Raw genomic sequence first — 12,943 nt, forward strand, 5'->3', positions numbered from 1 at the left:
TACTTTCAGAAGGAAGGACAAGCTTTACAAGGCGTTGGAAAACAAATGCAAACCATTTACCTTGTGTAAGTGTGATGTCTGATACTATTCCTGGCCAGCTGTACACATCAAACATGTTTTGAGGTGTTGACTAAAAATATTGGTGCGCAGTAAACTTGAGCATTCAGTCTGTATTGCTACAACTGAACCTCTAGTTCGTATCCATGGACCGTGTTTATTTTATTATGTCAGACACAAGAGTATCTGTTTACCTCCCCTACTTCTTTGGGAAATATGTACATCTAGGAAGGAAGACAAATTAGATTTGGTAATTCTTCTGTACTGTTGAATGAATTACTCATATATGAAATCGGCTCAGACTTGTCACACACAACTTTAGAGTCTCATCAAAAAGTGTGAATATAACATGAGCAAATGTTGCTGAGCGCCTGTTAGTGAGGCCATCTGGGCTGAGAAGAGAGACTTGGATGTGACCCACCAATACTGCAACTATATTTTTAAGCTTTGGTGAGGCAAACTAGGAATGCCCGAAATGCTAATCTTCATTTGCATGTATTCAGAAATGACTATCTACTACCATCTACCTCAACACAGTTGATGTAGACTTCTTGGTGAAGAGTATTGAGTAAGGAGACTTTATATAGAAGGTTGTTTTTCTGTTCATGATTTATCTGAAGTGTCAGGTTCTGTGTCTTTTCAAACAAAAATAGTTTATAAAAGACAAATTGGATGATTTTGGATAGAAGGTAGAAAACTTGATGTTTTCTCCCTGCCTTTAAAACATTTGTTTACAGCTTAGGAAAAAGAGAGAAATGTCTTTGAAGAGGCAAAAGCAAAGGAAATGTCAGATCTTATTTTAAAGTGAACTTTACTACCAAGCCCATTATTTTCTGTGAACAAATGCACCAAAACTTTCAGAATTGTTTGAGAGCTTTTGTAGATGATGCATGTGCACTTTCGTTAGGTTGGTTAGCAGTTTTTCGTACACTTATATCTGCACTTTGTCATGACTAATAATGCACTTACAGGTGTGGACAGCAGTTCTTTCTGAAACAATTTGGGTTCTCTGCTTTTTCTGAAATCTGCTTGGTGAAAAGTGGGCCACGTAAGAAAAGTACGCAGTAATTGCAGTAGAAACTCAGGACTAAATGAAAAATTAAGCATACAGAAACCTCTGTAAATATTGCCCTGAATTTCTAGCGGCAAGTTGCAAAATGCTTGAGGAGCTGTACCCAGGTGTGGAAAGGGGAACGGAGAAGAGAAAGAGGGCATGTTGGATTTTGAACTTGATTCATGTGGAGAGAAATGCTCAAAATTGTACTTGTGAGACATCTGTCTTTCATTTGGACAGTTCAGTCTTCACGGTACTAAACCTGGAAGACATCAGTGATCAGGCTCTCCCACTCAATTTGGAAATGATGGGGAAATCACGGAACAGGTGGGGTTAAATGACACATAACCCATTTAATGGAAGCAAATGTGTATGTTTCTATGGAACCATACACAGGGAAGAATTGCTACACTGTAAAAAACATGTTTCATGGTAAGACACTCCAAGTAAAAGTCAGACCCATGTAAAATGACATCTATTATATGAATTATGGAATGATTATGGCATTAATTTTTGTAATGACCCTTTTTGTTTCCATTCCCTTAGGGATACGTGCCATGAACTCCTGGGACATGTGCCTCTACTTGCTGATCCTAAGTTTGCACAGTTTTCACAAGAGATAGGACTTGCTTCACTGGGAGCATCTGATGAAGATGTTCAGAAATTAGCCACTGTGAGTCAAAATCTTTTTGTGACACGCTCTCTCATCTGTCCTCCTCTTTGGTTGACGAAGTGACATGCATTGTCTTATTATTGCTGACTGCGATTTCAGGTTGCGGATGACTATGATGTGACAATCACAGAGCTTTAGGTACTTTTCCATTGTTTTTAGCAGGAGCAAAGCTGAACACGCTGGTCTTCAGACAGGCAGTTTTACTTGTTATGTGCAATAATCACCAGTTTTCAGGGCTAGCTGAGATGGATTTTGTCTACTTTAAGGTGCTGAAAACACATAAACAATGTAATTTTGAAAAAAAAAGAATTGGTGCCTGCTCTCTGCTCTACACTGTTAGCTCCTCCACAGGTGTCCACTTTGGCTCTTAGCGCTGGTATTTCTGTACTCACTGTTCTGTTTTGCAGCTGTTCACTGTGTTGTAGTGTGTGATGTATTTTAAGGTGGTGTTGCATCCTTGCTACTGCTCCTGTTGGAGAATATGTAGTTACTAAGCAAAGGCTGTGGAGCAGTAAATCTAGACCAAGGTCAAATGCCTTAGCCAATGGATGTGAGATGAATTTTGAGTTGCATCAGATAAGGCACGTATCAGCAGACAGAGTAAACTATGACAACCAGCAAAAGAATAGGTTACTTTAAATCTTATCCAGCATATACTGCTTTTCTATATGAGAAGGACAATGAGAATTTAAAGGGTTGGAAATAACTTGGGCATGGAAATAACTTGGACACAGAAATAACTTGGGCATGGTGTTGAAGGCAGATTCAAACAAGGTTCGGTTAAACTGTGATAATTTTGATGCACTGGCTTAGCAGTGGCTTAGAGTCCCATCTGCTGAAAAAGGAGTTTCTACCTGTTTGTTAGTTTTTTCTTCCTTAACTCACCAGAAGTGGCCACCAAATTTATTTGATCAAATGGGCCTCACTCCTGAGTGTTAGAAAGGCTCAATGTCTTGCTCATGGCCAGTTCCACTCACATGCTTCAGGGTTTGTTCCTTGGCTTTTTGATGGATGTCCACAGAGAATAAACTGTTGTTTGTATGGAGGAATCATTAAAGTTGTGTGTCTATTTGCACATTTGCTTGGAAGGGACTTAGTAAGAAGGAGACCTACCTTGTCATGATGTGCAGCCTCAAGAGAAACTAGCTAACTAACTGGCTGTCCTTGTCCATACTTTACCAAAAAGAGTATGTCCAAGTCTTTCACCCCAAAATAACCTTGGATGGCATGGGCTTGTTGCAGAGGACAATGTTGGGACTGATCTGCTTGGGGAGAAATATTAATATAAAGTGACCTCTGAATATTATATAAGTGCTTTTACTCTTCCTCCTCACCAAAGTTCCCAGTTATGACTGACTGTGTCATCGGAACAATGAGCTGCTCCTGAATCATGAAGCCAAAAATAAAATAAGACAGCTAAATCACTTTCCCTTATCACACTAAGAATCTGATATCTGAGTCAAAGATGATTTCTCCTCCCATGCTGGAAATAGCTCTTTCAAGCAGAAGTTACATTTAGAGAGAGAATTATGGTAACCCTGGTGGTGTTATTTTTCGTAGAAGGACATGAGGGGCTGTACTCCCCAGGAGCAGGTGTTTGACAAAATACAGAGATGTTCCTTGCCCTAAAATTTGCAATGTAAACAGTCAACTTGAGAGCAAGCAGAAAGAACACTTCTCAGCAGTGAGGGTGAGGAGGCTGAGAAATTCATTCAGCTGGGCACCAAATGTCACCTCAGGTGCTATTAACTGACTTTTGCAACGTTCGGTCCCATTTCTATCCTATAAAACAACCAGAGATGCAGTGAGCTGAGAAATGCCAGCCAGGACTCTTAACACAGAAAAGCACTGCAGGTGCCAGTGAGGCAACTCAAAGTAAATAAAGAAAAACAAATGAATGAAGAGGGAACATGCATATTAATGAGCTTGAAGCAATATGCCCAAAGCAAGGTTGCCATTAGCATGACCTGTTTCAAAAGATGGTGACATTAACAGCTGAGCCTTTACAGGGAGAACAATGGCTTTAGAAAGAGAGGGAAACACCTCTTAGGAATTCAGACCAGGAAGGGAAGAATTATTACAGGTGATTTCATAATCTTCCAATCCGTTCTGCTCTCAAAAGCTGCCACATATTGGCCTTGATAGATTTGCTCTTAGTGCCACATCAGTCCTGAGCTGCAAAGCAAACATGCAGATGTTTTTGTCCCTGCAGAGCTGACACAGTGGGTGTAGAACAAGCTGGAACCTGGTCCCTGGGCAGACTAGAAGTGTTTGCTAAATTGCAATTAGTCACATCTGTAGAACCCTGCTGAGAGCAGGGATTAAATGGGAAAGCATTGCAGAGGCCCTGGTGCTGGCCAGCTGGAGGGGAAAGGACAGCTGCAGGGGAAGGGAACTGAAAAAGAAGGAACTGAGGTCTCTTTATCCTCTTGTTTGAGTCTGGTAGTCAGACTATTAGGGCAAGGAGAAAGGAGTGGCTTCTGCTCCTCTTTTAAACTTAATCATTCTTACTGTGAAAGTCAAATATTGAAAGAGCCAAAAGACTGTCTTTGCAGTGTTTTTTGAGAGATGCAGTCTCCTTTGCAGTGTTTTAGGAGAGTGAGAAAGAGGGAAGACAAAAAACAAATGACTGAGAGGTAGGTTATTGAAACATGACAAAATATTTGCAGAATCCACTTTTTTTTTACTTGTAGTGTAGTATAACACAGTTACTAGTTGAGGAAATACAATATTGGCCATGCGTATCTGGGTACTAATTGCAATCATCATCATCATTAGTGTCTTGGGCTACTCTGTGTGATTTTCTAAAGATGCTTTTGAGTTGCTTTTTCAAGCATGCCTGGTCTTTCTACTTTCGCATAGTACAAAAATAAGCAAAGACTGTCTTTTCTGCTTAGCTATCAAACCGTAAGCTGTAGGGAGGACTTGACATGAGGTGTTTCAGCTAATTTATATAATATATCATTTACAACACATTTAACAGCATTACAGTTTGTCAGGAAAATTGTACAAAAAATATACCATGGTTTACATTTCGGTATTACCTTGTAATTTGTGGACTTGGGAGCCAGATAGCAGCTGTCTTTGTAAAGCTGCAAGTTGATAAGCAGGATCCTGTCTCTCTTGCTAATGGCAGAAGTGACTCCCAGCTCCTGCCAGGCTGTTTCAGCATAGCTCAGGTTGTTCCTTTGTGAGGCGGTGTGTATAGGATGTGTTTGTGTATATAAAATTCAGTGGGGCATGTTAATTGGTGGTGGTTCAGAAAAGAGAAGGCTAACAGAGAGTCTGTAGTTTATATGCAGTTTATCGCAAAATCTTTCCACTCGAGATTTTGGTCATCAGGGACTATTCGGTTGCACTAAGTTTTTTCCTATTGTTTTTTACTGGAAGTCACATTCAAACCTTCAGTTCTCTGGAACTGTAAAATTGTAACTTTTTCACCTTTCTTGATAATATTTGTTCTGATATTTGAAAAGCATGGGACAACAGAAATCAAGAGATTTCTCTTGTTTTTGCTGTCCTTTATGTGGAAAACCACAATAGCAAATTGCTTCTGAATTTGAAAGAATTGTGTGTGATGAGGTCTTGCAAATGCATTTCAGGCTTGTTATGAATCTGAATGTTTTACGATGCTTGGATGATGACTGAGGTCAATGGTTTATTTCTAAAGCTGAGTTTAATTTATGTGTGTACATATGTCAAACAAAATATTTTGAAGATACATGCTGTGATAAAAACAATGTTCAGAAGTGCTTCCCTGGGAGAAGTCAGTGGTAATTCCTGTGAGCTTATTGCTTGTCTTCCCTCAGGATCTATGTTATCTGGTCTTGTTGGCTTCATTTTAGTTCTTCTCCCATGCTGAACAACTGTCACATAGTTCAGGACAATTACACATTATATTTGCTGAGGAGAGAAACAGAATGGAAGAAACAGGAGCATTGCAGATAAAGATTGAGTTGCATTTGGTAACTTAAAGTAGGTGCAACATTCATGGTCTCACTAGACAGAGCAGACTGTTGCAGACTCTCATCTTCACAAACAACAGATTAGATTTCCCAGAGGGGCTATTTGAGAGTGCTAGGCCATAAGTCCAGCTCGTGAACTGGATTACTGTCTTCCTCCATGAATGAACAGATTGCTGAGAAGAAAGCTACACAAACATTTGGGATTTCGAACATTCTCACTGTGCATCTGAAAAATCAAGACTGTTTGCATGTTTCCCATTTATAGTTGCAAAATGATAGTAAACCAAACACTGTGGTAAGCCTGTGATCATCTCCCGTGCTGAAGCTATCCTGCCATGTAAAAATAATTACCTATTGGCCAACTGAAACCTTGTATTATAGCCCAAGACCTCTGGCATTCACTGAGCATATTCAAGTTTAACATTTGAATCCCTGCTCAGTCTTTTTCCTGTCTCCCAGTCGCATGCCATGATTGTGTGACAAATGCCAGGAGTGAGCACAGTGAGTACCCTGAGCCCAGTGGTGACATAATGGAGTTTCTTGCAAAGGAGTTGCTTTCAGCTACACCTGTAGTTAATGAATAAAGCAGCTGCAGCATGAAGAGCTGGGAGTGAGTGTGATTTAACAACTGCTTGAGTAAATTTTGACAGACTTACAGGAGACAAGTGGGATGACTCTGATTTGGGATGTGTGTCACTTAGGGAAGATGAACCTATTACCTGGGTAAAAGCTAGCACTATAAAGCTAAAATCAGGTTTGATGGATCTCTACAGCCAGACACTGTCTGGCCACACAGCATGAGTCTGGAAATACTGTGATTCATATTGTTCATCACTAGATGGCCTGGGCTACATTTCTATTCCTTACTTTGACCAGGCGAAAACACCCATGTGTGGATGTATTTGGAAATTGCCCAACTGCAAAACCTAAAACTGATGCAAGAAGCAGAAGGTGAAACCTTGTGGCTTTCTTAATCATTACAAAGTCATGCAGGTCTGTTTGAATCAGGAGAGCTAGGTAACCTTCTGATGGATTACTTTCCTTTGACTGGTGAAGTGTTGCTGGGCACACGGACTGCTGCTGTAAAAGCATGCCCTAATTTGTGGGTTTGCTCTGTTCTAAAAGAATTAATCACAGGTAACAGTCTCAATATTTTAAGGATTTCTTTCAGCAATACTTTTTGATCAAGTAACTGAAGCATGGATGTCAGGTCCTTCTTACAGTATTCGTAATCAAAGAGGTGAGCAGAAAAGATATTACATATATCACCAAACAGAACTAAAGGGGAAAAAAACCTTGCAGATTCCAGGGATCAATATTTAATATTTTAGAATACTGCAGTGTTCCCTTGTAGTGTGTTTCCACATTCATTGCATCAGAGATTCATGGCACAAGAACAAAATATCAGCAGTGATATGTAACTAGCTTTGTAGCTCAAAACGAAATGGCTCTGTACTATATAAAAATAAGGTAACGCTCCAGGTAAGTTACTACAGGGAGAATATGAAGGGTTCTGCTGCTAAAATAAGAGCAAATGCTCAGTGTTTTCTGCAGGAATTGTGACTGTTTGAGGCTTTTGTTCTGGGTTTGGGGAGAGTCTGTTTCCAGGTTTGGGTCTGTAAGACTGCAGTGCTGGTCAGGCCACATGGCTGGTGCCTTGTGCCCAAGTGCAGTCATAAATAGCTACTTAGGAGAGATGTAAGAACAAGGTGAACATAAATGGTTCTTCTAAAATGTTTTCCAAGTTTCTGACCACTCAGAAATTCAGAGGACTCTTGAGCCAAATGTGGTTTCTCTGTATTTAATTATCCTGATAGGCTTTCAGTCCAGAGACAGCTGTTTATCTTTGAAGGCATGGACATTTTTAGTACTTGCAGTAACTTTAGCAAAGAGCTCTATGGCTCAACTCTTCACTGTCTGGTGAAATGTGTCTTTCTGTTGTTTCTAACCTGATTCCTACCGGCTTTTTTTGTATTTGAAGAGAGATTGATCAAATAATCTCTGTATGCTTTCCCTATGCCATCATTACTTTACAGAATTGATTCATTTTTTTGCCTTAGTTGTCTCCTTTTCTGGATTGAAAATCAATTGTTTGTTTAGTTATTTGTCATGTGGAAGATGCTCTGTAACTCTGAGCATGTTATTCCTTCCCTGAACCCTTTCTACCTTTTCAGATAGAACTGGAAAAGAAAGAGGACATCTCAATCACCAGGCTGAGGAATGGGGTAAACGAGCAGTTCAAACCCTAATCTGAGTTTTGGTTGAGAGGAGCACTGTGGAGTTAAGCCAGTTTTGGATGTGCTTGGTACAGAATTGGAAGCCTTTTGTGTGGCAGGAAGAGTGGACCCAATGTTGTAGAACTGATGTGGTTTGCTGCTTAGGGATGGGAGAAATGGTCTGCATCCAGGTGCAGGAGGGAAGTAGAATTCAGTGGATCCATTTTTGTCAACCACCATCACTATTCAAGGATTACGAGTCCCTGCATTTTCTGATTAGCAAAAGGTATAAAGGATCCTGCTGCTGCAAATTCTGTGAGGGGATGGGAGAGGTCACTCAGATGGTGAAGAAATCAAGTGTCAACCACTGCAGTGGAGATGGGGAGCTGGACTATGGATGTCGGAATTTTTAAAATTTATTTATTTTTTGATTTGTAGAGGGTGGTTTTAAATACTGTTTTGCAGAATATTTTTAAATACAAACCTCCTGCTTTAACTAATTTCTGGGCTAAGTAGGTCGATGTAGCATGTGTTACATCTGGAAATGAAACATTTTGTGCTTTGTACTGTGTCACTCACAATTTAAGAATGTGAAGGAGGGTTCAGCTGTTGCTGTGAGGGTGTCCAGTTGGTCAGGTCAGGGACCTGCTTCTTAAGAGGATCTCAGGTTGCCCTAACACACAAAATTCTGCACTCATGAGTAACTAGAAATACTGTAGTTTAATAAAATACTTGTATGTTTGTATGCTTGAGCCCAACACTGTAATGAGGAAGCTAGATGCAAGAGAGAACTAATTTGACTTAATTGGGAGCAGGGAAGGAATTATAAATTTCGCTGTAGAAATAATATAGCTTCTTTTAGACAGGATGTGGTTTAGGAAGATCAAGCCCTAAGCAGTTAGAAACACTAAAGAAAAAGCCTCTAATAAAATAGCAAATTACAGCCAGACACTGGTTTTGTTTTCATTTCTTGTAGCATTATCTTTCCGAAAGTGGTTAGATCATAATCTGTGAGGTTACTGAACTGCAAATGCAAATTTACATGCGCAGAAGTAATACATTTTGACATATAGGTTAACAAGAGAATGGTGCAAATTTCACACAGTGCTGGCTTGCTAATTACATTTGTTTATTTTCAGAAGCAACTTCATTTTCATTAAGAAATTGCAGATTCTGCAATAGTAATCTTTGCTGGTAGTTCAATAGCTCACACTCTGAAGTGTGCTCTGCTAGAACAGTAATGAAAATGAGTCTCAAAAAAATAGCTCAGGAAGAATTTGTGGAACTTGGGAGTGCACGCAAGTGGCAAGAATCTGCAGAAAGGGACCTGGGGGTGCTGACTGACAGCCATCTGAACGTGAGCCAGCAGTGTGCCCAGGTGGCCAAAAAGGCCAACAGCATCCTGGCTTCTATCAGGAACAGTGTGGCCAGCAGGACTAGGGAAGTGATTGTCCCCCTGTACTTGGCACTGGTGAGGCTGCACCTTGAATCCTGTTTTGGCCCCCTCACTGCTGGGTATTTTCTTTCTATGCACAGATAGAAGTATGGAAGTAAGACAAAATATGGCTGATATCCATAAAGAGCTAACTATGCCTAGGGCTTAATTACTTAATGCTGCAGCTTTGGAAAAGTGGTTCTTGTGCCTGTCATCATGTTTCTATCAAATGGCATCAAAGTGCTGGATGGAATATGGTCCCATACATTTTTAACTGAGATATTTTTAGGCAATCTAGTATAATGATTTTGTAAGTATAGCTTAATTATATATTTTAGGTCCAACTTGGACACCACAGAAGGCCAAGGGGAGGTTTGCCATTACTTTAAATGATTTTAGGTCTGTAGGCTAAATACTACCTTCATTTCTATGTATACAGTCTCCTAAAAGGCAGTATGATTGGACATATGCAAATGATAGTAGGATTTGTTGCTATAAAATTTATATTAATACTTTACTTGCCAAACCCTGTTATTTAGGAATATGGGTTTCTGCAGGGAAAGAATCAGCTCTGGAGGACATGATTTTGCAATTGTGTCTCTTTCTCTGTCTGAACCAAGTTCACATGGTATAGCATGCAACACATCCTGTTAGCTGCTACTTAGTGCTGGCAGGCCTTCTGATGGTATTGTATAAAGGGCTTTTTGAATTGTTAATGATTTTTGAAAGTTAAAGCAAATACTCTAAACCTGAGAACATGGTTGAAGCCAAAGAAAATTTATGGAGAAGAGCCTTGTGTCCATTAATTTGGGTTGTTTTGGTTTGATTCCAGCAGTGGCTGAAGTAGTCTCTGTGTGAGGTCAACATAACATCAACAGGATAGCACCGTTTTATGAACAGTTTGAACAACCTCCACCATCAGTTTGTTTGTTAGGTTCAAGCTTGGTTTGGGATTTTGCTTTTGCATAAGATGAAGTATTAGTTTTGCAAGATAACTTTGTTTCAGTTAGCAACCGTGAGCTTTATATTTTTTACATATTATAGAGAACTTTCTATAGTTCATCAATGTGGCATTGATAAAAATGATGTCTACTAATAGTGCTAGATAAACCAGTTTGAACTCAGAGCTTTTTCATGACATGCTGGAAAGAGTGGATACTCCCAGACTATCCTTTGTTTCCCCATAAAACATATTACTCTTTTTCTAAAGGTTTTTCCTTCCTCCCTTGAATCAGTAGGCTGTAATTGTTACAATTATATATTTTGACTATATTAAGTAGCTAAAATTGTAGTTTGACAAGACATTTTACATTTCCAGATTGTAAACACCTTAATAGGATTACTTTTTCAAATTTGAATAAACATATTAGCTTATGAACAGATCCATATTATACAGCTGCACTGAATTTAGGACCTAAATGAGCACAGAAATCTTGCATATCAGTGGGAACCTGATCACTAATGACCATTTCACATTTGGTAAGTCACTCCTAGACCACAGCCACTGTAAATTCCTTGGACTTTGGTACAGTGAAGAGCTGTGATCTCGCTGCTTACGGATACTTGCTCAGTATAACTTCTTCCCATCTTGCTGAATACATGTTCGTGAGATTTGCTCTGTGTTCACAGACTTCTGGCAAATAACTCAGTGGTGACTCAGCTGACTACCCTGTGGTTATGAAAGATTCATTTTACATACCCTCGCTGCTGAAAATCAGGGACCTACAAGGAGATGCTCAACTATACTTGAAAAAGATTTTGTTTGGGGCTGTGGAAAAACATCTTCAATTTGGATATATTTTTTAGTAGCAAAATTAATAGATATTTAGAATTCCATGAGCTATATTCCTTCTTTGATCTGTTTGTCAGCTGTCAGCTTGACATGAATAGAACTTACACCTCTGTGTGGATGCCTACTATATTTTTTTTTTTTTTGCAAGGCAGGTTAAGCAGATGCTTTAAGAACCACAAAAGCTTTTGGGAGTCCCCTTGCATTTATGTTATTAAAAGAACATTGAGTTTAAATGCAGTGTTGCTGTTGGAAACTGCAATGTTTTAAAACAAGTCTTAGCTGTTAAACCAGTTTTCAGTAAACAGACACAAGAAGGTGGTTTTTTTTTTTTAATGTTTAGAAAGTTAGGGTAGATGCTGTTATTTTTGGAATGAAGTCCTACCCTTTTTTGCTCCTCAAAAATAAATTTGAAGTGGATACAACTCTGAAGAAATAGTATTTTTTTCTTTGAAATAAGACTTTTAAAACTTTGTTATCCATTGTCCCTGTCTCTTCAATGTGTTTTTGCCCCCACAATTTCAGGGCTTGCAAAAGTTCTGAGATCCAACCCCAGAAAGCTACTCCCCTTTCTGAAGATATGACTCCCCCTCATTAGCAGATATGTTAGGGCTTTTGCTGTGGAGTGTGTACACAAGAACTTCATACCCCTTTTCGCTCAGTTGTCATGGGGGGCTCAATGATTCTTCTGCATCACTCCCTGCAGTGCAGTCTCCATGTGCAGTAATTGGCCTGGCAATTAGGTGGGACGCAGCCTGCTCCAGGGAACGGCATCATGAGAAGCACCGCACATGCTTGGTGCCTTTCCCAAGGGAATATCTGTCAGGGGTGATGTTGGGGGTCGGTCTCTGGGCTGGCCAAGGGTAGTTATTAAAGAGGTCTTGCACCCCACAGTAGTTCATTCTGACGGTGGGCTGACAGAGGACAGTGATTCAGTAAATTCTTTGCTTATAAAATGATGTTTGCCTGTGAATTGTTGCTGCACCTTTGCTTCTTGTCAATTTGTGGATTTACTGTATCAGTCTATAAAAAGCTTCTCTGAGGATAAGCAGAAGAGGCTTCGGTGCCAGTTTTCCCCTTGTGCAGTTTCCTTAGAGCATTGCAGCATGGACAGACTCTGGTTCCCCAGCCTGAAGAGTTTTTCTTGGTATTTCTCAGGGAGTGTTGCAACCTTATGCCTTCTCTTCTTAGTCTCCTTCTTAACATGCTTGCTGGTGAGTGGAAGCTGGTCTTTCTAGAGAAGGGGAAACTATGCTGGACCAGTGCTGAGGTCCACAGGTAATTGTGGGAAACAGGTCCTGGGGGCTGGGATAGACTTTTGTAGAGGTGCTGGCAATGGCTGTTGGAGGAAGTTGTCTGGAGTTGTTCTTGTCTGTTCTTTGGGTGTTCTTCCAAGCAATGCAGTTCACAACTGGGGCAACAGTCCTAGGGTCGATGACTCCTCATAAAATGGGACTTCTGTCAGGTGAAGAACAGCTAAATGATCTCTTGTATCTGTGTGTGTTCTAAATTCTGCTCTCGCTTGGGTCATGCCAGCCTATCAGTGTTCAAGTGCCTGGCCCTTTGCTAGAGAAGTCGTATTCTCCAAGCTGTAGCATAAGATGCAATGCTGAGGGAGCATTTCTGGGCTACCAACCCTTGCCTAGTGAGTGTATAAAATCAGTAATGTTCATGCTTTGATCGGTTTTCTTAACACAAAGTCCTCATTTGAAAGAGTAGCAAGATAAAGATCTGGAAAACAGCAATGACAGAGC

General features: G+C 40.0%; 1 protein-coding gene across 1 annotated transcript in view; it reads left to right on the forward strand.

Annotated features, from left to right (window-relative positions):
* The window catches only part of TPH2 (tryptophan hydroxylase 2), a 50,561-nt gene that overhangs the window by 21,731 nt on the left and 15,887 nt on the right, over window positions 1-12,943 (forward strand). Inside the window, exon 8 of the mRNA XM_065040554.1 lies at window positions 1,658-1,784. Coding sequence (XP_064896626.1) covers window positions 1,658-1,784 — 127 coding nt within the window. The remainder of the gene's footprint in view (window positions 1-1,657; window positions 1,785-12,943) is intronic.

The sequence above is a fragment of the Columba livia genome, chromosome 1 (assembly GCF_036013475.1).
Source record: "Columba livia isolate bColLiv1 breed racing homer chromosome 1, bColLiv1.pat.W.v2, whole genome shotgun sequence".
Lineage (NCBI taxonomy): Eukaryota > Metazoa > Chordata > Aves > Columbiformes > Columbidae > Columba > Columba livia.